General features: G+C 37.6%; 1 protein-coding gene across 1 annotated transcript in view; it reads right to left on the bottom strand.

Moving 5' to 3' along the window:
• Window positions 1-24870, bottom strand: part of CFAP95 (cilia and flagella associated protein 95) — a 91768-nt gene that overhangs the window by 13549 nt on the left and 53349 nt on the right. Inside the window, exon 5 of the mRNA XM_047767753.1 lies at window positions 4893-4950. Within this exon, the coding sequence (XP_047623709.1) occupies window positions 4893-4950 (58 nt within the window). The remainder of the gene's footprint in view (window positions 1-4892; window positions 4951-24870) is intronic.

Raw genomic sequence — 24870 nt, 5'->3', positions numbered from 1 at the left:
TTCCTTGGTTTTTTATCTCTGAAAGAACTAGGATATGCAACACTTTTTGGTTTAAAGCTACTCATATGCCTGGAAAGATAATTCAACAGGCAGCTCTATGTAGGAAAACAAAATGGTACTTCACAAAATAATGACCAACCAGATATACTCAAAGGGCAGCCACAGGGCTGGGAGAAGTCATTAGCCTCCAAAGTGCTCCCACTGAGGGATTAGTGTTTTGACTCAATCTTTGGCCCCAGCTTTCTTTCCTGCTCTTGTAAGGGAACTTCCAACATCCATATTTAGAATCTAGCCAACATTCCAGCTTACCATTTTTTCACCTTCTTAGGTCAACTGCTTGGATTCCATTATAGAAAATCATTCCCATGGCCACATCCTGGGATCTGTCATTCCCCAGAATTGTTCTACAGCTGAAATTCCAATAAATTCCACTACATCTTCTTTGCTTATTATGTACATACACATACATATATATATATATATATATATATGTATGTGTATATATATATATATTTTTTTTTTCTTGTTAGAGTCACATCCACAGCATATGGAAGTTCCCAGGCTAGGGGTCAAATTGGAGCTGCAGCTGCCAGCCTACCCCACAGTCACAGCAACATGGGATCCAAGCCCTGTCTGCAACCTACACTGCAGTTCATGGCAACACCAGACCCATAATCCACTGAGTGGGGTCAGGGATCAAACCTGCATCCTCATGGATACTAGTCAGGTTTGTTACTGGGGAGCCACAATAGGAACTCCCTATTATCTTTAATTCTTCTAGTTCTCTTACTCCTTCACTACTGACATGCTTGGTTTTTTGGGTTTTTCTTTTTTCTTTTTTTTTTAATTCCCTGGACCTTTCAACTTCCTGAGTTTGCTAGTCTATGCCTGAACTAATTGTTTTCCTTACTCATCCTGAGTGTGTTCAGTTGACTCCTCTTATTCTCAGTTCATCTGTCCTTTGTCCCAAAGGCTCACATACCCTACAAACAGCCAGCCTTAGATCAATCTTCTCATATAACTTCTCTGCAACTTTTCCTTTATTTTGATTCTTTAGAAGAAGGATAGGAAAGCTTTTTTTTTTTCTTTTTTTGGCCAGACCCACAGCATATGGCTAGGGATCCAATCCAAGCCACGGCTGTGACCTATACCACTGATTCTTAAACTCACTGCACCAGGCCAGGACCTGAACCCACGATGCCTCAGGGACGACATTGTATCAGTAACCCGCGGTTTCACAGTGGGAACTCCCAGGATGGGGACACTTTTAAGAAAAGATATGTTTCACTGAAATTGGGTGGGCCATAATTAAGTACCCAGCTTTAAGAGGTGGAATTCCAAAGAAGTAGCTTGCAATTCTCTTTCATTTCTCTCCTTGGAAATGACTTCATAGCTTCCTAATATTCTATATTTATTCATTCACATCTAGAGCTATGGAGATATAATTTTCATTCCCTTTAGACTTCTTACAATACTATCCCACTTTACGTACATATGAATTAAGCATATGTAAGATACCATAATATAAAAATTTATAAAGTCCCAATTCATGCATTATATTTAATATGAATCCAAATACATTAATATTTCTTTAGGAATTGCATAATTGCAAAGATGATAGCATGAGTGAATGGTGATCTATGTTTATGCTAAGGCCACATGGTGAAGTCTTTAGCAAGTAAAAAAATTTCTCCTTCTTTTGTCAGTATTTTATGAATCATACACTTGTTTATGTGATGGTAACTTCTAAGTCAGAGTTTAATAACTATTCTGCTGTTCTTTAACCATTCATTTAAAATACTTTTTGTATTCTGTAACAATGTAATGCAAGCATTCATTAAATGAGGGTGCTAGAAGCAGTGCTAACATGCCTCAAAATCAATTACTTTGGCATAGAACTTAAAAGTGAATGAACAAAATTCTGAATAAAGCCAAAAAATTGCCATCACATGCTGCGTGCTGCACTGTTAATGTGGAAACAAGCAACATGAAAAATACTAGAAATAATGCTGAAAAAATTAAAAGCATGAATATACAGCACAATGGCTAAGGATTTATGCACTCTGAGAATACATCCCACATTCTTTGTATTTATGCCCATGGGGAAATTAGTCCTTTGAATTTTGTGAGTTTTTAATTATGTGTCTTGCAACTTCCTTTTGTTTAGAGATGGAACCAAATTCTATGTATATAAGGAAATGAGCCTGAATTGCATTTTCAAATAATATATTTGTTTCCTTGTGGTTTTTCTGATTATAATCCACAATGCTTGCTGCATCAGAAAATGCTGAAAAGTGTAAAGATGAAGAAAATCATCTAGAATTTCACCATTTAATAACCAACTTTACCAGCATTTTGATAGTTTCTTCTCTATGTTTCTACATAATTTAGATAAAATATATATAAAATTTTTCATCTTAGCATTTTTCTTGACCTTAAATTTATTAAGACACTAAGAACTATCCATGGACTTTATAAAAGCTGTAACATCTCATAATATGATTATAACTTATTATTCAGAGAGGAAAGAACCTTTCCTCTACATTTCAAGGTTCTTCTGGCTGATCTAAGAATCAAACTGACATGAGACAGAATAGCCAGAGAACGTCTAATTTCATTACATACAGGAATTATACATACATGAGAAGGTCAAAGTCTCCACATTACAAGAAAGCCTCAAAGACAGAAAGGTAAAATGAGGTATACAAATCATCCTGAGCTAAGGAATGGGAAAGGGGCCTGGGGCTCCCAAGGACAGGAAGGTTCATAGGATGATAAGAAGAAAAGATGTTAGATTTGTCCAGCCATGTAGTTGGGGCCACTCAGCTAAAATATACCTCTAGTAATAATTCTTTTTACTTCTAGATAGTTAAGGGAAGAGCAGTGGTTTATCTTGAAACCGCAGGGTCTCAATTATCTTTGGCTCAAAATAATCCTCACACAGGAGTGACATATTTTGGGGAGGTTCATTCTGAACCCTTACAGTACTAAATCCTAAAACTTTAGATACTTTTTAAGTTTTACCATATTAAATAATCCAGTGATGACTATCTTTGGATATAAATTTTCCTCCTGTTTGAATTATTTTTCTTTGGGGAAATTTCTTAGGGGAATTATTAGGTCAAATGGTATCTTTTTTCTTTCTTTCTTTTTTCTTTTTTTTTTGTCTTTTGTCTTTTTAGGGCCACAGCCACGGCATATGGAGGTTACCAGGTGAGGGGTCCAATCAAAACTGCAGCTGCCGGCGTATGCCACAGCCATAGCAACATAGGATCTGAGCCATATCTGCAACCTACACCACAGTTCATGGAGATGCTTGATACTTAACCCACTGAAAGAGGCCAAGGATCGAACCTGCATCCTCATAGATACTAGTCAGGTTTGTTAACCGCTGAGCCACGATGGGAACTCCTGGATGCTACTTTTTAATGAGAAAAAAATAAATAGGAATATAACATATAATGAAGGTAGTATCATGGATCCTTTACTTCCCTAAATTGGTTATGCTGTTTCAAAAACTTTTGATTGTTCTCATTAGTTTATACCTTCAAAAAATTCTCAGACTCTTAGGGTTCTGATAAAAAAAAAATTCATTGGAATTTTTATTGTAATTATATCAAATTTATAAATTTAACTTCATAATTAATTTAGTTTTTCAGTCCCCTCAAATGGTAGTTATTTCCTTGTATTTGAGATTTCTATATACACTAGTGGGTGTGTATATATATATATATATTTTTTTTAATTAATGTGTCAAAAAAACAGTTTATTATGATCTTCTTGGAATCTCTCTTGGTTTGCAGTCAGATGGCAGCTGGAGCTACAGTCCAGGCTCCCTGGGCTGGATGTCCAATATGGCATATTTGCTCCTAAGTCAAGCTAATCAAGTGTTCCTCCTCATGGCCTCTCCCTCCTGCAGAGTAGCCTAGTTTTCTTACCCGGTGGCTTGGGGCTCCAAGAGTTGGAAGCAGTCTTCTTCAAGGTAGCCTGTGTTTACCTTTTCCATGTTCTATGGATCAAATCTATCACCTGACAGCCCAGATTCAAAAGATGAAGGAATATTCACCTCTTGCTGGGAAATGGCCTATCCATCATCTTTGGGAAAAAACTACCACATCTACTTTATTGCTCTCTATTTGATCTAGAATTTCCTTTATAAAGGTATTTTAAATTTGTTTTGCTATGGTAATCTGTGTTTTTTATTTTATAGTTTACTAAGCAGTTATTGCTAATATGAAGGAAAGATATTGTCTTTGATATTTTTACTGTCACCTTACTAAATGGTCACATTCATTCTAACTACTTCTCATTTAAATATCTTGGTTCTCCTGAGAGGACAATATTATCTGAAAATAAAGATTTTTTTCTCCTCTTTTTCAAAAGTTGTCTCTTATCTATTGTACTAGTTAAGATTTCCAGAACAAGACTAGTGTAAGTCATCTTGCTTAATTTCTGCTGTACATATATTTTTAAGTACAAGTATACTAAAGTTGTAAAATGGATATATTTTATCAACATGCATTTTTCCCAGAGCCAAATTAAACCACTTATTTTCACGTGCTGATACAATACAAATGAATAGAAAGGTAGGCTCTTATTCTAGATAAATTGAATTTAGGGAGTGGGACAATAAAACAAGATAAGGAAGAAAGGAACTAATATATTTTGGACACTGCAGTATTTTCTCCCTGAAATCTATAAACTTCCCAAAATAAATCATAACCATAAAATATTCCACTGACTCCTACAAATAGCTAATATCTCTAAATAAATACATCATAAATCTCAGAAATTTGCCCTTTCTTCCCAAGTTTGACCATTTACAGTAGATATAAAAAATCGCTTCAAGTATAAAATATTAGAATATGGCTTTTCAGCCTTCTTATACTCACAAATGGTTGATATTGATATGGTGGAGCATATTCTTCTGCATATGTTGTCAATGTATACCTAAAAAGAGAAAAGTCAATATTTAAGAAAAGAATGACTCTGAAAAAAAAAATTAAAAATTTTTAATAGTGCATGCTTGGAGTTCTCATCATGGCTCAGTGATTAATGAATCCAACTAGGAACCATGAGGTTGCGGGTTCGATCCCTGGCCTTGCTCAGTGGGTTACAATCTGGTGTTGCCCTGAGTTGTGGTATAGGTCACAGATGTGGCTTGGATCCCGCGTTGCTGTGGCTCTGGCGTAGCCTGGAGGCTACATCTCCGATTCAACCCCTAGCCTGGGAATCTCCACATGCCACGGGTGCGGCCCTAGAAAAGACAGAAAGACCAAAAAAAAAAAAAAAAGTACATGCTTTACACAAAATAAAAACATTTCAAGGAAGATTGGTCCATAGTAAAAACTTTAAATTTTTAAATTCCCAGGCCTTGTTTATAGTGTTATACCTACCACCAACCAGGTACCTTTTCTTCAGTTACTTCCAATTCAGTACCACCTACTATTCTCCTGTACTAATGATATGCTGCCAACTCAAGTCCCTGAGCTCATGTGCATTACAGACTTTTGGGGTTCTCTTTTCCACTCACTTTCTGCCTCTCCAATCTTTTTTACCCAATCTTTTTCATGTTCTCTGCTGGATGACAACTGAAAAGATAATCGAAAACAATCAAGTGAACTGAGATTACATAGCTTTTCCAACCTCCACCCCATTAGTGATGGATGAAACATATTCTCCTCCTTCAAGTCTACAAGAACAGCCAAGTTCAAAAGAGAAACTCTGTGGTGCTAGATATCAAGAGGATACCCATTCAAATGGGAAGCCATAAGCTGATGTCCCAAGGCTCAAAGCTGGAGTTTGAACTGCCTATCAAGGGCAGGAAACATGGCCTTGGGTTCGCAGAAGGCACAGAGCTAAACACCTTCTTATGTAAATGTTGTACCTCCATATAAAAGAGACCAAGGAAACTGTAGCCATCAGACCAGAGAAGCTTGCAAGAAAGCCTCTGTCTGTGTGGCACTCAGAATGGGGGGAAAATTATTCTCCTATGAGAAATTAAAGTCCTGCTTCTGTTCCTGGCAATATCATATGAGATTAGTATCAAAGAAACTCCTCTGAGAATTGCACATCTAAAAATATTGGGTACAGGGAAATTTAAACATTTTAACACATGGCTGAGCTGGTGGGAAAACAGATAATTCAACGAGTAACAGAATTCCAAAATAACTAGGATATGAACTAAGAACTGTTATTGGTTACAGGTGCTAATATTTACCTGGCAGTAACCATCAATTGTTGCCAAGCTTTCAAGATGTGATTTCCAAAGGGTATTAGCATTATCTAGGAACTTGTTAGAAATGCAAATACACGGATGCCACCCCAGATCTGCTGATTCAGAAATTGTGGGGGATGGGGCCAGCGATCTGTGTTTTTTTTGTTTTTGTTTTATTCTTTTTATGGCTGAACCTGCATGCACTGCTGCAGTTGGATTCTTAATACACTGCCACATTGCAGGAACTCCAAGCAATCTGCATTTTAACAAGCCCTCTAAATGATTTTGTTGTTGTTGTTATCTTTTAGGGCCACTCCAGGGGCATATGGAAGTTCCTAGGCTAGGGGTGGAATCCGAGCTGCAGCTCCCAGCCTACATCACAGCCACAGCAACACAGGATTCAAGCTGCAAACTGCAACTAAGGATCCTTAACCCATTGAGGGAGGCTAGGGATCGCCTCATGGATACTAGTTAGGTTCTTAATCTGCTGAGCCACAATGGGAATTTGGCTTTAGGTGATTCTGACGCACACTAAAATTTCAGTACTAGAAATTAAAAGAACAAAAATCAGAAGTGTAACTTTCAAACCAGCAAATTACAAAAATAAAATTAAGTAACTTTGCAATCACAATGAATGATAAGGGATTAAACCCACCAGTGAAAGTATTTCCTTGGACTTAAATTGAACATCATGTTTTATAAAATCTATGATTTTGGGGGGTTGTTTCTGAAGTACAGTTGATTTACAACATCATATTAGCCCCAGGTATACAGCACAGCGATTCGGTATTTTTATAGTTTATACTCCATAAAAAATTATTACAAAATAATGGTGATAATTCCATACTATACGATATACCCTTGTTGCTTATTTATCTTATATATAGTAGTTTGTATCAATCCCATACTCCTATCTTGCCCCTCCCCTCTCCCTGCCACTGGTAACCAGTAGTTTCTTTTCTATGAGTCTGTTTCTGTTTTGCTATATACATTTTTTGCTTTTTCTTTTTTTTTTAGATTTCACATGTAAATAATATCTTTCTCTGCCTAATTTTACTGGGCCTAATTACATTCTTTTTATGGCTGAGTAAAATATAAAATTATATATATACATATATCACATCTTTAGTCCATCTGTTGATGTACATTTGGTTGTTTCTCTGTCTTAGCTATTGTAAAGAGTGCCGCTATGAACACTTTAGTGCACATATCTTTTCAAATTTTTTTCGGATATATACTCAGGAGAGGAAGTGCTGAATCACATGGTAGTTCTATTTTTAGTTTTATGAGGAAGCTCCATTCTGTTTTCCAGTGTCTGTACCAAATTATATTCCTACCAACAGCATACAAGTATTCTCTTTTATCCATATCCTTGACAACATTTGTTATTTGTGTTCTTTTTTTTTCCTTTTGTGCTGGTGGCATGTAGAAGTTCCTGGGTCAGGGACTGAACCCTTGATACAGCAGAAAGCTGAGCCACAGCAGTGACAATGCTGGATCCTTAACCCATTGAATCACCAGGAACTGTGTTCTTTTCTTTTTTAAATTTATGGTCATAAACCAACTATACTGGAAAAAATAAAAATCATTTAAAAAAATAAATTTTGGTTATAGCCAGGGTATGTGGGAGTTCCCAGGCCAGGGACGGAATATCCAAGTAGCAGCTGTGACCTATGCCACAGCTGCAGTGAAGCCAGATCCTTTAACACACTGAGCTGGGTGAGGGATCAAACCTGCACCTCTGCAGCAACCCAGGCTGCTGTAGTCAGATTCTTAGCCCACTGTGCCATGGCAGGAACCCCCTCCCTGTATTATTTTTTAACGATAGCCACTCTGACAGGAGTGAGGTGATATTTTACTGTTGTTTTGCTTTGCATTTCTCTAATAATTAACGATGCTGAGCATCTTTACACATGTCTGTTAGCTATCAATATGTTTTCTTTAGCAAAAAATGACTATTCAGATCTTTTTCCCATTTTTTAATTGGATTGTTTGGGTTTTTTTTTTATATTGAGTTGTATGAGCTGTTTATATATTTTGGATATTGACCTCTTATTGGTCATATCATTTGCAAATATTTTCTTCCATTTAGTAGGTTGTCTTTTCATTTTGTCAACAGTTTCCTTTGCTGTTCAAAAGCCTTTAAGTTTCACTTGGTCCCATATCTTTATTTCTATTGCCTTAAGGAACAGACTCCCCAAAATACTGCTATAGTATATGTCAAAGACTGTTCTGCCTATATTTTCTCCAGGAGTTTTATAATATCCAATTTTACATTTATGTCTTTATTTTGAGTTTATTTTTGTATATGGCCTTAGAGAATGTTCTAACTGCATTCTTTTTACATGTAGCTATCCAGTATTCCCAGCATCACCTATTGAAGAGAATGTCTTTTCTCCATTTTATACCCTTGCCTCCTTTGTCATAGAGTAATTAACCACAGGTGTATTAATTTATTTCTGGGCTCTTTATTCTGCTCCATTGATCTGTGTGTCCAGTTTTGTGCCAATACCATGCTGTTTTGTTTACTGTAGCTTTATAGTAGAGTGTCAGGAAGGACGATACCTCCAGTTTTGTTCTTTTTTCTGAAGGTCACTTTGGCAATTCAGTGTCTTTTGTGGTTCCATATAAATTTTAGGATTATTTGTTCTAGTTCTGTGAAAAATGTCATGGATATTTTAACAGGGATTGCATTAATTGCTTGCTTTGGTTAGTATGTCCATTTTAACAATATTAATTCTTCCAATCCATGAACATGGGATATCTTTCCTATTTTTGTTATCATCTTCAATTTCCTTTATCAATGTTTTATAGTCCTCAGAGTATAGGTATTCACCTACTTAGTTGAGTTTATTACTAGGTATTTTATAATTTTTGATGCAATTTTAAAATGGCTTTTTTTTTTGCTTTTTCTGATAGTTCATTAATAATGTATAGAAAAACAACAGATTTCTGTATGTTAACCTTGTATGCTACAACTTTACTTATTTAATTTATTAGTTCTAGTAGTTTTTTTGGTGTAGACTTCAGAGTTTTCTATGTACAGTATCATGTCATCTGCAAATAGTGACAATTTCACTTCTTCTCTTCCAATTTAGATTCCTTTTCACTTTCTTATATGATTGCTATGGCTAGAACTTTTGATGCTGTGTTAAATAGAAGTGGCAAGAGTGGGTATCTGTCTTGTTTCCAAATTTAATTTAATTAATTAATTTTTTTTAAGGCCGCACTTGCAGCATATGGAAGTTCATGGGATAGGGGTCAAATTGGAGCTGCAGCTGCCAGCCTAAGCCACAGCCACACCAAAGCAACACTAGATCTGAGCTGCATCTGTGACCTATGTCACAATTTGCAGCAACACCGAATATTTAGCCTGCTGAGTGAGGCCAGGGACTAAACACATATCTTCACAGACACTATGTTGTGTTCTTAACCCAAAGAGCCACAATGGAAACTCCTTTGTTCTTGAATTTAGAGGAAAGGCTTTCAGGTTTTCACCACTGAATATGTTAGCTGTGGGTTTATAATGAATTTTCTTTACTATATTGTTATGTCCCCTCTATACCAACTCTGATGAGCGTTTTTATCATGAATGGATGTTGAATATTGTCCAATGCTTTTTCTGCATCTATTGAGATAATCATGTAGTTTTTTCCCTTCCTTTTGTTAATGTGGTATATCACATTGATTGATCTGTAAATATTGAACCATCCTTGCATTCTTGGAATAAATCCTACTTAATCATAATGTATCATTCTTTTGATATTCAGTTTTTTAATATATTGTTGAGGATTTTTACATCTATATTCGCCAAAGATATTGACCTGTAATTTTCTTTTCTTTAATATATTTTTCTGGTTTTGGTATCAGGGTAATGGTAAAATGAATTTGGGACTATTCCATCCTCTTCAATTTTCTGAAATAATTTGAGAAGGACAGACACAAGTTCTTCTTTATGTGTTAGCAAGACTTTCCTTGTGAAGCAATCTCTTCCTAGTATTTTGTGTTAGGAGGGTTTTTTTTGTTTTTTGTTTTTTAAATACAAATTGCTGGGAGTTTGGTTTTTTTTTCTTTTTTTACTTACAAATTCAATTTCACTACTAGTGATTAGACTGTTCAAACTGTTTCTTCTTTTGATTCAATCTCAGCGGTTGTACATTTCTTTTTCCTTTTCTTTTTTCTTTTTTTTTTCTTTTAGGGCCACACCTGCAGCATATGGAAGTTCCTGGGCTAATGGTTGAATCAGAGCTGTAGCTGCTCCCCTATGCCACAGCCACAGCGATGTGGGATCTGAGCCATGTCTGTGACCTACACTATAGCCCACAGCAATGCTGGATCCTTAACCCACTGAGAAAGGCCAGGGATAGAACCCACATATTCATGGATACTAGCCAGATTCATTTCTGCTGAGCCATGATGGGAACTCCTGGGTTGTAGATTTCTAAAAATGCATCCATTTCTTCTAGGCTGTCCAGTTTGTTGACATATAACTGTTTATAGTATTCTCTTACAATTTTTTTTTTGTATCTCTGTGGTATTGGCTGTTATTTCTCCTCTGATTACAAGTTTATACATTTTGCTTATTATAATAAAAGACAGCTCCTGGCTTTATTGATATTTCATTTTCGTCTCTATTTTATTTATTTCCACTATGATCTTTATTATTTCCTTCCTTTTGCTGACTTTGGGGTTTGCTTGCTCCTTTTTCTAATTACTTCAGATGGTAGGTTAAGTTGTTTCAGATTGTTCTTATTTCTTGAGGAAGACCTGTATTGCTATAAACTTTCCCCTTAGAACTGCTTTTACTGCATCCTATACATAGATTATGGAAATTTGTGCTTCCATTTTCATTTGTCTTGAGGCAATTTCTGATTTCCTCTTTGATTTCTTCATTAACTCACTGGTTTTTTTAGTATCATGTTGTGCAGTCTCCACATGTTTGTGCTTTTCCCAATTTTCTTTCTGTAATTCATTTCTGGTTTCATTTCTTTGTGGCTGGAAAAAAATTCTTGATATAATTTCTATCCTCTTAAATTTTTTGAGCCTTATTTTGTGGCCTAGCATGTATGCTTTTGTTCCTTTCTCCTTAGTTTTGGTGGATCTATTGTAAATTTTTGATTTGTAGTTACAATGGGGTTCATATATGTTGATCTATATCTATTTGTTTTAAACTGGTAGTCATTTAAGTTCAAACACATACTAAAAGATCTGCATTTTTTACTTCTCCCTCCTCCATTTTGTTTTTGATGTCATATTTTACTGTTTCATGTTCATCCTTTAACTGTTTATTGTAGTGATAGGTGCTTTTACAACTTTTTTGCCTTTTGATCTTTATACTAGCTTATTTAGGTGGCTGGTCCTCAGCCCTTACTATATATTTGGCTTTGCTAGAGGGATTTTCCTTTTCTTATAGATTCTTAATTCTTTTCCACTTAAAAAAGACACTTTACCATTTTTAAAAGTTATGTTTAGTGTTAATGAACTCTTAGTTTTTTCTTGTCTGAGAAGCTCTTTATCTCTCCTTCAGTCATAAAAAAAGTAATCTCATTGGATAGATAAACTTTGGTTTCCTTTTCAGCACTTTGAATATATCATGCCACTCCCTGGTGGCCTACAGAAAACTCAGCTGAGAGTCTTATGGGGATTCCCTTGTATATGACTCTGTTTCTCTTTTACTGCCTTTAGAATTCTTCCCTTTTAACTTTCACCATTTTAATTATGATATGTTTTAGTTATGGTATGCCTGTCTGGATCCATCTTGTTGGGGACATTTTGTGTTTCCTGTACCTGGATACCTGTTTCCTTCTTCAAGTTTGGGAAACTTTCAGCCATATTTCAACAAATACATTTTCAAGCTCCTTCTCTCTCTCCTCTCCTTCTCAGACCCTTAAAATGCAAATGCTGGTATGCTTAATGTTATTTCATAAATCTCTTAAACTGTTCTCATTTTAAAGTTTGTTTTTCTTTGTGCTGCTCTAATTGGATGACTTCCACCATTCTACCTTTCAGGTCACCTATTCTTTCTTCTGCATTATTTAGTCTGCTATTCATTGCTTCTAGTGTGTTTTTTATTTCAGTTACTGAATTCTTCATTTCTTTTTTTTTTTTTGTCTTTTTGCTATTTCTTTGGGCCGCTCCCGTGCCATATGGAGGTTCCCAGGCTAGGGGTCCAATCGGAGCTGTAGCCACTGGCCTACGCCAGAGCCACAGCAACGCGGGATCTGAGCCGTGTCTGCAACCTACACCACAGCTCACGGCAACGCCGGATCGTTAACCCACTGAGCAAGGGCAGGGACCGAACCCGCAACCTCATGGTTCCTAGTCGGATTCATTAACCACTGCGCCACGATGGGAACTCCCTGAATTCTTCATTTCTGATTGGATCTTTTATATATTTTCCAGGTCTTTGTTAAAATTTTATGTGTTCTACTTTTAAGTTTTTAAATTAATTAATTAATTTTTGGCTTTTAGGGCCGCACCCATGGCATATGGAGGTTCCCAGGCTAGGCGTCGAATCAGAGCTGTAGCCACTGGCCTACACCACAGCCACAGCAATGTGGGATCTGAGCTGCATTTGTGACCTACACCACAGCTCACAACAATGCTGGATCCTCAACCCACTGATCAAGGCCAGGGATCAAACCAGCAACCTCATGTTTCCTAGTTGGATTCATTTCTGCTGCACCACAATGGGAACTCCAATTATTTTTAATTATAGTTGAGTTACAATGTTGCACCACTTTCTGCTATACAGAAAAGTGATCCAGTCATATATCTACATACATTCCTTTTGTTATATTATCTTCCATTATGCTCTATCCCAAGATATTGATATAGTTCCCTGTGCTAAAAAGTAGGACCTCATTGCTTTTCTATTATAAATGTATCAATTTGCATCTAACCTCAAACTCCAAATCCACTCCACTTCCTCCCCCTCCCCCCAGCAACTACAAGTCTGTTCTCTCTGTCCGTGAGTCTGTTTCTGTTTTGTAGATAGGTTCATTTTTGCCATATTTTAGATTCCACATATAAGTAATATTATATGATATTTGTCTTTCTTTCTGTATTCATCTATTCTTTTCCCTAATTAAGTTAACATTATTATTGCTAATTCTGTGAATTCTTTATCTGGTAAATTTGTTTCATTATTTTTTCAGGGGTTATCTCTTGCTCTTTCAATTGAAACCAGTTTCTCTACATTTTCATTTTGCTTAACTTTCTCTACTTCTATAAATTTAGGTGAAACAGTTACCTATTGCAGTCCCAAAGTGGTGTCCTTATGTGGGAGCATCATTATACAGACTGCATGTACCCAATGCCTTTGGTGGGAGAGCTGGATTTGACATAACACAGGTCATGTCTTTACTCAGGATGTGCTGATAGCTATCTTTTTAATTGTGTTGGAGATGAAGGAGCTAGAGCTGGAGATGGGTGTGATGTGGGACTCCCCCTCTGTTCAGTGGCCCTTACCACCCTATCACGGGTGGGGTCTGATCCTATGTTGCTGAAGTAGAAGCCATGAGGTTTGAGCCTGAGCTGGTTCTGTTCCCTCCAAGTGCATGCTTCCCTCTTTCAAAGCACAGAGATACTTGCCCCAGAGGAGGGACGTGCTGAAGCAAGTGAAGCCTATGCAGGATCTCGGTTCATTCTGGCCACAGATAGAGATCCAAGCTTTTTCCTATGTACTGCTTGTGCAGGTGGCAGCAATTGTTTCCATCACTCTGTTCAGACATAGCCTCGGGTCCAAGTTCCATTTGTCCTTCAAAGTTGATAATTCCTCCAAGACTCTACCACCCCTGCCCTGTTGTGGGCAGCACTGCAAAGGAAGTGGACCCAGGCTGACTCTTGGCATTCATCAGAGCATAAGTTAGTGTGGACTGGTCACTGTCAGAGTAGGCTTCTGGGCTTCCTCTGAGGTACTTGCATTAACAATGGCCACACACCCCCCCACCACCACGGGCATGGCAGCCCTAGATCCGGTGCCACCTTGTGATATGGAGTAAGCAAGGCTAGAGCATTTGCTTAGCTTAGATTGCAGCAAGTGCCAGGGTGGATGCAGGAAACCCAGCAGCCACCAGAGGAGTCTTTAATTCACCCTCTCTACCCTGCCTCAGAATCCAGGCTTCCTAGAGCTCTCCTATTAATCCCAGTGGTCCTCCAATCAGCCAAGGGGGTTCAGCTCCCCTATTTCTTCCCTTCCTACCCAATTACATGTGGACCTCTCTGGCAGCCTAGGTTCCACTGAGATTTTTCTGCCAGTTTACAGTTAGTTTCCAGTGAGAATTTTTCCACATGTAGATGTATTTCTGATATGTTTATGGGGAAAGGAGAGTTCCATGTCCTCCTACTCTACTGTCTTGGTTGATTTCATCCTCAACTCTATGCTTTTGCAACTAAGATAAAATTATTTTCAAAGAAAGTTTGAAAATAAAAGGATGTAAAAAGATATATCCAGCAAATATTACCCAAGAGGAAGTGTTCTTCTGTTAATAGCATAGGTAATCAACATTGAATAAAAAATTGTTATAAAGATTATTATCTACTGATTAAAGGAACAAGTCATCAGAAAGATATAATAATCCTTAATCAATAAACCTAATAACAGATAGGCTATATAAGGCAAAAAGTGATAGAATCACAAAGATAAAATAACAAATTCACATAGAGCAAGATTGAACATATACCTAGATCCTTTGGTTCTTTATATCAAAATCTCTACATACATCCTCCAAGACCAAAGAGATCAACAGGAAAACAAATAAGATCACGCAGCTGCCCATGCATAAAGCACAACAGAACAGAGGCTAGAGAAGACTACAAATTTCTGTTTACATACAGATGAGAGAACAATCCGGAACTGGTAGAGTCAAATCTGGGGCCCATGCTATCGCAAAATCAGGTGTGGATTACATGGAAGAAGAGAGAGAGTGGCAAGTCCCTGGTGGGGATGAAACACAGAGGACATCACCTCCAAAAAGAGGACATCTTTCTCTGATAGGAAAATACTGAGAATAAATCTGAGGCCAGAGGATTTGAACATCAGCTTGACTTTTTTTTTTCTGTCTTTTTTTCTTTTTAGGGCTGCACCCGCAGCATATGGAGGTTCCCAGGCTAGGAGTCTAATCGGAGCTGCAGCTGCTGGCCTACACCACAGCCACAGCAACGCGGGATCCAAGCCGCATCTGTGACCTACACCACAGCTCACATCAATGCCGGATCCTTAACCCCCTGAGCACGGCCATGGATCAAATCTGCAACCTCATGGTTCCTAATCGGATTTGTTAACCACTGAGCCAGGATGGGAACTCCTGAACATTGGCTTTTCAATAAAAAGACTGGGAAAGTATGCAAGACCACAATAACAGTGTTGAGAAGGTGCTACCTCTGAGGAACTAGCTAGGTAAGGAAAAATAAAAAATCAAGCTCAGAAATTAAGGGTCCTAGAAACACCACTCTTTCAAAAGAGACGTCATTAATGAAATAAAGCTCACTTCACTGATTCAACAGAAGAGGGCACTGTTGAATGAAGATATTGAGGAAACTGTCCAAATTTCTCATTCACTCTTTGTACAATTATCTGATTCTTTCAGTCTAGGAAAATTCAATATACTTAAAATGAACATAAAAGGGAGGCATTACTATGAGAAGAAATAATAAATGAGAATCACAACTAAGCTATTAAAATCATCCCAAGAAACATTTTTCCCAAGTAGTCATAGAAGTCCTCTATCACCACTTCTATTCGATGTACTGAAGATTCTAGCAAATACAGTAAAACAAGAAAAAGAAGCACAAGTATAATAACTAGAATAGAAGAAAAATATTTTTATTTTATAAGAATATCCAAGAGAACCTATAAATCATAAACATAAGCAAGTTTCAGGAAGGTTGTTGGATACAAGATCAATAAAAAAAAATCATACCCATACACCAGCAATAAGAAATTAAAAAGCATAAAGAGGAGTTTCTGCTGTGGCGCAGGGGAAACAAGTCTGATTAGCAACCATAAAGTTGCAGGTTTGATCCCTAGCCTCGCTCAGTGGGTTAAGGATCCAGTGTTGCCATGAGCTGTGGTGTAGGTTGCAGGTTCAGCTAGGACCCTGCATTGCTGTGGCTGTGACGCAGGCTGGCAGCTATCGCTCCAATTTGACACCTAGCCTGGGAACTTCCATATGCCGAGGGTGCAGCTGTAAAAAGCAAAAAAAAAAAAAGAAAAAGAAAGAAAGTATAAAGTGGTAAAATCCCACTTATAACTCAAAATATCTGAGGTTCCCACAGGAATACAGCTAACAGAAGATTGACTAGATATTTATGGAGAAATTATAAAATTTTTGAAGGACTTAAAGTAACTCCTTTATAGATGGATCATTCTAATATATATTATGTGAAAGAGTATATATGAGTGTGTGTTTGTGTATATATATGTGTGTGTGTGTGTGTATATAAAATAGTTCTTAAAGGTTTACTCTCCAACATTTTGTGTGTAGGTCTTGATTAAATTATGATTTAAAACAAACTTCTATTGCTCAAGATACTACAGAGTTACATGAGAAGCCATGGACTAGAAGAAGGTATTACAAACTTAACCAAAATAAACAATATTAGTACCCAGAAAAAATAAAAGATTCTTATAAATAAATAAAAGATAAAATCCACGGCAGGCAGAGGGGAAAGGATTTTTTAAAACAACTAAGTGATTCACAGTAGAAGAAAACAGAATGGCTAATAGATATTTGAAAATAAATTCAGACTTAAAATTCAGTCTTGGAGTCCCCACTGTGGCACAACGGGATCAGCAACATCTCTGGAGCCCCGGGACACAGGTTCAATTCCTGGCCTGGCACAGTGAGTTAAGGATCCAGCTGAAGCTGTGGTATGGGTTGCAACTATGGCTTGAATCTGATCCCTGGCCTGGGAACTCCACAGGCCATGCGACAGCCAAAAAAGAAAAAAAAAAAAAAAAAGTCAGTCTTAGATTCAGTAATCAATGAAATGCAAAGTAAAACAACAATGAAGTACCATTTTATATCCATTAGACTGGTAAAAGGTAAAAATATTCTATAATGTTCATAAGGGTATGAAAGAATTAAAATACTATTGGCGGCAATATTTTTCAAAATTGAAAGCTTGTGTATTTTGGAGTTCCCATCATGGCGCAGTGGAAACGAATCTGACTAGGAACCATGAGGTTGCAGGTTCAATCCCTGGCCTCCCTCAGTGGGTTAAGGATCCGGCATTGCCATGAGCTGTGGTGTAGGTCACAGATGTGGTTCAGATCCTGCGTTGCTGTGGCTGTGGCGTAGGCTGGTGGCTACAGCTCTGATTAGACTCCTATCCTGGGAACCCCCATATGCTGCGGGTGCGGCCCCAAAAAGAAAAAGAAAAAAGAAAAAGAAAATGTGTGTATTTAATACCTATCAACTCTATTTTCCAGTATAAAGAAACTCTTGCATACATACTCAAGGAGACACATATAAGGATACTCGATAAACTCTTATTTGTAATAGTGAAAAATTGGAAGCTAATGCCCATAAATAAGGTGGATATGTTAGATGGCTAGATAAATCATTTCTCTAAAAGATATGAAACAAATTATGGTGAAAATATTAATTTATAACTGGATAATGACTAGACAGGTGTCTAAAAAGCACTTTATTTGAAAATATTCTATTATCTTAAAATAGTTAAGTATGAATAGATGACAATGAACTTGTTTCCCTGTTTTATTTCATCCAAAGTTATGATTCAAATGCTATGGTTATCAGCCAAATATCAAGAGTTTGCTTTGGGCGGGCTGACCTGGCAAGCCAGCATTGGCATCCCTCAACTCACCTAAAGCAGACAGAAACCCATTCCACATATTCAGGCCCTTCTCCCTCTCCTTATTATCACCTCCTGGCAGAGAGAGATAAGAAGTAGGCACTGAAAAATATTTACTGAATGAATAAAGTAACGAAAGCAAATTAAAATATAAGAGATCCACAAGGAGAATTCTAAGTAAATTGAGGCTAAAGATTGAAAAAGCAATGTGACTTGACCAAATGGAAACCTTTATAACAATGAATGACGACTTTCAGTCAGTCATAGTTACTTATAATCTCTTTGTGATTCCCCACTCCTTTCTTATAAATCCAAAGAAGGCAATAACAATCTTTAAGTGAAATATCTAATCAAATGATAGCCTTTGAGAATAAAAATAAGGAAAATCAACATTGATCTTCCTCTTTGATACCCTCTTAGAGCTGTAGTCAAATAAAGAATATAAAAGAAAGACTGAGTCCATTAAAAGACAGACGGCCTTCAGAGAAACTCAGGAAAGTAAAAGATGAGAAAGTAAGGGAGGCATTGGTTTGGGGAATACTCTGGGGAAGAGGTATCCTGGCTCATAAGCCAGACTTCACCGGTTTTAGGAACAGAGTTATAGTTTTATCAGTGTCAAGGCTCCAATCCAAATTATGTCAGCCAATAATGTCTTTAATTCGTGTCTGTAACCACCAGGAGCAAGTCTATGCCATGTGGCCCTGCTCTACCACTCCCTCACGATCCATAGCTGAACAGGTGCATGCAATTAGCAGCCTCCAGCCCATGTCTGTCAGAGTTCTCCCTGGGATTTAATAACCACCAAAGGAAAAGGATCAGTCACTCTCCTGTGATGAGGACCATGGGATATAATGTCCCTACTCTCAGAGGGTGCAAACAAAGCAAACAGGAAGAGAAACACAGAAGTTTTCTAGTCCTGATTCCAGCAGTCTCTGAAGCCCAACTCTTCCATGGATTTTCCCAGAGCTCCAGGAGATACTCTATACTCTTTTTAATTAACTCCCCTTTTGGCCCAAGATAATTTTAATTGTGCCTTCTCTCACTTATAGCCAAAAAGAGTCCTGACTTATAATCAAGCAGTCAAAGTCTGAGGCCATTGATCATTGTAATCATATAACTAACTCCCTTTGCTCTGATGCCAAACACACTGACATCCTTCTGATTATAGTTAGGTTTCTATACTTTTTTTTTTTTTTAACTGAGAGAGAATGCTTTTATTAGGCTGACATGACTGGTGTGCTTGAACATTTTACAGCTCATATTAAATTAGCTAATTAGAATTTTGGCTTTTCTTGTGAGTTTAATGAGCACAAGTCAATTTCCATGAGTCAGATAAATTCTAAAGTGTGGATAAAATGGGTTTTTTTGAAATGTAAAACTGAAGACCAGATGCTGGTAAACTCCCGAAGATAATGCCACACTGAAAGGACGCTTGGAAGTTGGACAGCTGGCTTTCACTCAGCACCACCCAGAGTTTGCCAGGTTCACCTTCTTCAACTTTTAGCAGTTGAAGGTAGAAAACAATTAAAGGTGTTTTATAATATGAGAAAGGAAAAGGAGTCTGATATTGAAGTTATCATTAAAGTCACTGTATTATTTAAAAGACCCACACCTGCAATAACACCAGTGGTAACATGAATGCTCTATGACAAAATGATGTACCAAAATCTAGGACCAAATTATGTTTCATGGAATCACAGTTTCTAAATCTGAAAGAACTTTAAAGGTCAACTGCCTCTTTTCTGTTTTGTCAAGGGGAGGGGTAAGTATTTTCTCACCCAGATTCCCAGCAGCCAAAATAACAGCATGTGACATCGAATCAACAAATCAGAGGGTTCCACCTAAGAGTGAATCTAACTAAGTAACTCAAGGAAGCAGAGAAATAATTTGGAATTCATCCCATCGCTGGCAGCAGTAGAAGAAGCATCCATTATTTAGGACAAGCAGAGCCACAGAGGGCTATGAATTCTACTTGACTCTGTGTGGTACAAGGGAAGGGGAGAGCTTAAAACCACTCTGGGAAATTCTGTCTCATTCTTAACAGCGACCAATTTTTTTTTAAAAAAATCTCTCATATTGAGCTAAAATGGATATCCCTTGTCATTTACTCTTTTTTCTGTTTTATGAGGAAGTCATGGAGACCATATCTGAGCGTTCTTCCACAACTGCTGAATGTCAGGGCTATTTTTCAGAAATCTACTTTGAAGAAGCTAATGGGCAAAAGTTAATGAGGAAAGATAAAATGGAGAATAAATATTCTTTTTTTTTTTTTGCCTTTTCTAGAGCCGTACTTGCAGCATATGGAGATTTCCAGGCTAGGGGTCTAATTGGAGCTGTAACCTATGCATAGGCCTACGCCACAGCCACAGCAACTCGGGATCTGAGCCACATCTGCGACCTACACCACAGCTCACGGCAGTGCCGGATCCTTAACCCACTGAGCAAGGCCAGGGATCGAACCAGCAACCTCATGGTTCCTAGTCGGATTTGTTAACCGCTGAGCCACAACGGGAACTCCATAATTGAGAATAATTTGAATCTACTTTTACTCCTGATGCAGTCAAGCCTTTGCTTAGTTCTCTAGCAGTTTAAAAGCAGTATTCCCCTCCCATCAAGAACACAGAATTGAATCCAGAGATTCTAGTCTCTGCTTTACCACCAAGTGGTCATGGAGGCTTCAGCAAGTAACTTAAACCCTCTGCATCTTAATTTCTCTCATTGGTATCTGATCCATGTGTATTTATAGGATGGACAGGTTAATTAATGAGGAATTGGAGTCTTTTATTATCTCTGTGCTTTGATTTATTCATCTATACAATTAAGAAATACCTACTCAGATGACGTTGTATGAATCTTAGGAGGAAAGGGATGGTGGGTAATGCATGTGAAAGTACTTTGAAGGATATACTATCCACTTAAGCATGAAAGACAATGTAGTATAATGGTTAAGGACAACACAAGCTCTGCAGTCACACAGACTGAATTTAAAACCCAGCTCTGGCGCTTACTAGGTAAGGAAATTTTGGGAAGTTATTTTACCTCTTTGAGCCACTTTGTAATGGAGATAGTTGCAGTGTTCATTTCAAAGAATGGGAATTAAATGAAATAAGGTGTGATATCCCTTAGCTCAGTGCTAGACACCTAGTATGTGGTCATTAACACTAGAAGAAAAAAATAATACTATAATGATATTGATTAAACAATAGAGGACATGATTTGTTTTGCATTTTGATTGGATTCTTCAAGCTACAGGGTGGGAGAATGGATTGAAAGGGATAAGACTGGAGGCAGAAGAACCAGTTAAGATATTTATATTAGCAACTGGGTTTATCTGGGTCCGTGACCTCTCTCATGCTCCAGTCTCAAATGTCACTAGCTATCTGACATTTGTTCTCCCTCCCATCCTCACTGCCTCAATGAATGGCCCCCTTTAGCCCCAACTGCCTAAGCTAGAAGCCTAGTATTCAATCTTGAGTCTTCTTTACCTTCATAACTAACCAATCCTCAAGTATATGTATATTACTCTCTATTAATGTATCTAAAATCTGAACCCTTCTTTCCCTCCACACTACCTTCACCAAAGCTCAGGCTCTTATTATGTCTTGCCTCGATTAGTTCAACAGTCTTCTCAGTGTAGTCTCAGTTGCCTCCCAAATTGTATTCTGCTTTATAAACACAAATCTGATCATCCCTGCTCCACACTTGAAAACCTTTCCCTCTCATCTGCAGATAAAGACCAAATTCCTTAACAGAGCTTTTAGGCCCTGCTTGCTTGTCCTCTACAACTCTAACTTTAGTGATCATCACTGCAAACTGGTACCCTGTGAACCAGGCATGCCCATCACAGGTCTTACTCCTCCCTGCCTTTGTGTGTCCTGTATCCTCTGCCTGGGGTGCTTTCTCTCCTCTTCCATTGATTTGGTTAACTCCAACTCATATCTCATGATTCAACTCAGGTTTCACTATGTTTACCCTAGCATGTTGCAGTGTGTAGGTTGGCTTATTCAATACCTATTCTAACTTCCCTTCTCCCTTGTCTTTCTCTACTTAGATGACTCTTGTAACCAAGGGTGGCCATGCCAGTGCCTATCCAATAGATGCAGAATGAAGATCCTAAAGAGGGTTTCCTTTACCTCTTCACTTTCATACTTGTTCCTTTCTAGAACAGATTGCTATTGGGAGACACAGTAAACATCTTGAAACTGAGGATGAAAACTACCTAGTAAAGCTAGTAGAAAAGAAAGAAAAAAGACCCCATATCCTTGATGACACTATTTAGGTGCCATGTTGAACTTTCTTATATTTCATGCCAGGTGACCAAATTCCTTAATTATTCAAGTTGCTGTTAGTTAGGTTTTCTGTTACTTTCAGCACAGTGCATTCCTTACTGTTACATGAGTACTGACTGCTTCTTTTTATTTCCTTTTTTTTTTCTTTTTAGGGTTGCACCCTCGGCATATGCAAGTTTCCAGGGTAGGTATCAAATTGGAGCTATAGCTGCCGGTCTATGTCACAGCCACAGCAATGCTGAATCCTTAACCCATTGAGCAAGGCCAGGGGTTGAACCCTCATCCTCATGGATAATAGTCAGGTTCGTTACTGCTGAACCATAGGGGGAACTCCTGACTGCTTCTTTTTCTTCTCATGTATTAGACAATGAGCTACTTCAGGAATGAGGGTATCTTTTGTCTCTATATTACTAATACATAGTAGGTACTCATTAAATGTTTTTGTTGAAAGAATGAACTCAGATATATGGAACAAATATAATTTCTTAATTTTTGGAAGCCATTAGAAATAACATTTATTCCTACATGTTAGAGTAATAATTTAACTATGAAATAAAAAATATAGAATCAAATTAAATATGTATAGCAGCAAAGACTTCTGTAATTTTGGGGAGTGAAACTACCAACTTCCCTGTGAAACTTCCTGTGTGGCTCAAAGATGCATAGTACAGTACTATTCACTGGGACCCACTGAAGGCTTTAAGTAATTATTATTACTACCTTTATCATTATTTATCATTATTATAACTCCTTAAAAAATCGGTATTATAAATAATTATAAATTTATGATATTTAAGGAATTATAAAGAACAATAAATTTACGACAACTACATAAACTTTCAACATGATAAAGAGTAATATTAATAATACAGGCTCATAATTTACGAGCATGGGATAAAATGAAGTTCAGGATTAAATTCTACAACATTAACATTTTGAAAATCTCTTCCACTCATTTGTTTTATTATTTCATCAGTCGCAAAAGTTTGAGCTGCTTGCATGCCTGATAGATTAGCAATGACAAAAACTATACCTACAGGCCAAACAATGGTAGTAATAGCCATATAATCATGGTAGTTAGAGACATGAAGGTTGTTTTTCTTACCTATTGCTGTGGCTTAAATGTTCCTGGCTTAAATAATAACCATGTTACTATCTCTAATATGGGATGACGGGCTCAGCTGGGTGGTTTTTCTGGTCCATGTGATGTCAGTTGGAGCTACAGTCATCCAGGTACTTTACTAGACTGGAATATCCAAGATATCTCACTCACATGGCTGGCTACTAGTTTTGTCTATTGTCTGGGAGCTCAGCAGAAGCTGTCAAATACAATGCCTTGGTTCCCCTCCATGTGTCTTGGGCTACTTAGAGCATTTCAGCTAAAGTCCAAGAATTAGAAAGCAGAAGCTAGCAGTCCCTTTAAATCTGCACTCAGAAGTCTCAGAAGTCACTTCTGCTACATTCTATTGATCAAAGCCAGTTACACAGCCGGCCCAGACAAATAAGCTCTGCTTCTTGATGGGAGCTGTGGCATGCATGTACAGAGAGGGAAAGATTGTTGGTGGCTACCACTGCAGACTACAGTGAATAAATAAAATAAGCTTACCTTCATAATTTTATCTTGAGGGCCTTCTTTAGCACATCTGATTACACAAATCTGAACTTCAATTTGATGAATGTAACCTGAATGGCTACTCCAATGAAGTTAGATCCAATAAAAATTTAAAAGGATGGTCTGAGTCAGCCATCGACCCACTGTCCTGCTAAAACTTTAGATCTAACAGGTACTAACAGGCACAGCTGCTTTCACATAGATTTTCTTTTCAAATTGTTGGAATTACCCTACAAGAATAGCAATAGAAAAGGTTATTGTTACCCATCATTAAAACACTCCTGTGAGTTCCTGCTGTGGTGCAGGGGGTTAAAAATCTTACTCCAGTGGTTCAGGTCTCTGTGGAGGCATGGTTTGATCCCTGGCCCAGTGCGGTGGGTTAAAGGATCCAGTGTTGTTGCAGCTTTGACTCGTATTCAATCCCTGGCCCAGAAACTTCCATATGCTATGGCCATATATATATAAACACTCCCGAGCTAAGGCATATAACCCAAGTTAGGACCTGAGTCACAATTCCAAGTATTAACAAACAGAAAAGTGTCCCACCTACTTAGCCATTTGGCTTCAATGTACATCAGCCAAGGAAGGACACCCTACATGCAGAAATAACCCAAAGCATTTAGCATTTAGGTAGACTCTCTAAAGTCATTTTAGCACACTTGGCCAATTAGAAAAGTCATCATCACTCATCACCAGCCCAGCTGCCCATTTCAAGGAGCTCAGATTGGTGATATGAGCTCAGGCAGGATTCTGGCTTCATAAAGGAAAAGTGTCACACTGACCAAGGCATGTCATAGGAATACAGAGCCCAGATCACTTTAAAAATGGAAAGTTTGATTCTAGAAACTTCAAAAGAGATAAAGGATCTTTCACCAGTATTGCCTTTAAGAGCTTGGTGCTCAAGGCTAAAGTGTAGCAATTATTATGTCTAT

Source organism: Phacochoerus africanus, chromosome 2 (assembly GCF_016906955.1).
Source record: "Phacochoerus africanus isolate WHEZ1 chromosome 2, ROS_Pafr_v1, whole genome shotgun sequence".
Lineage (NCBI taxonomy): Eukaryota > Metazoa > Chordata > Mammalia > Artiodactyla > Suidae > Phacochoerus > Phacochoerus africanus.
Note: the sequence above shows the minus strand (reverse complement) of the source record. Positions and strands in the feature narration are given on the sequence as shown.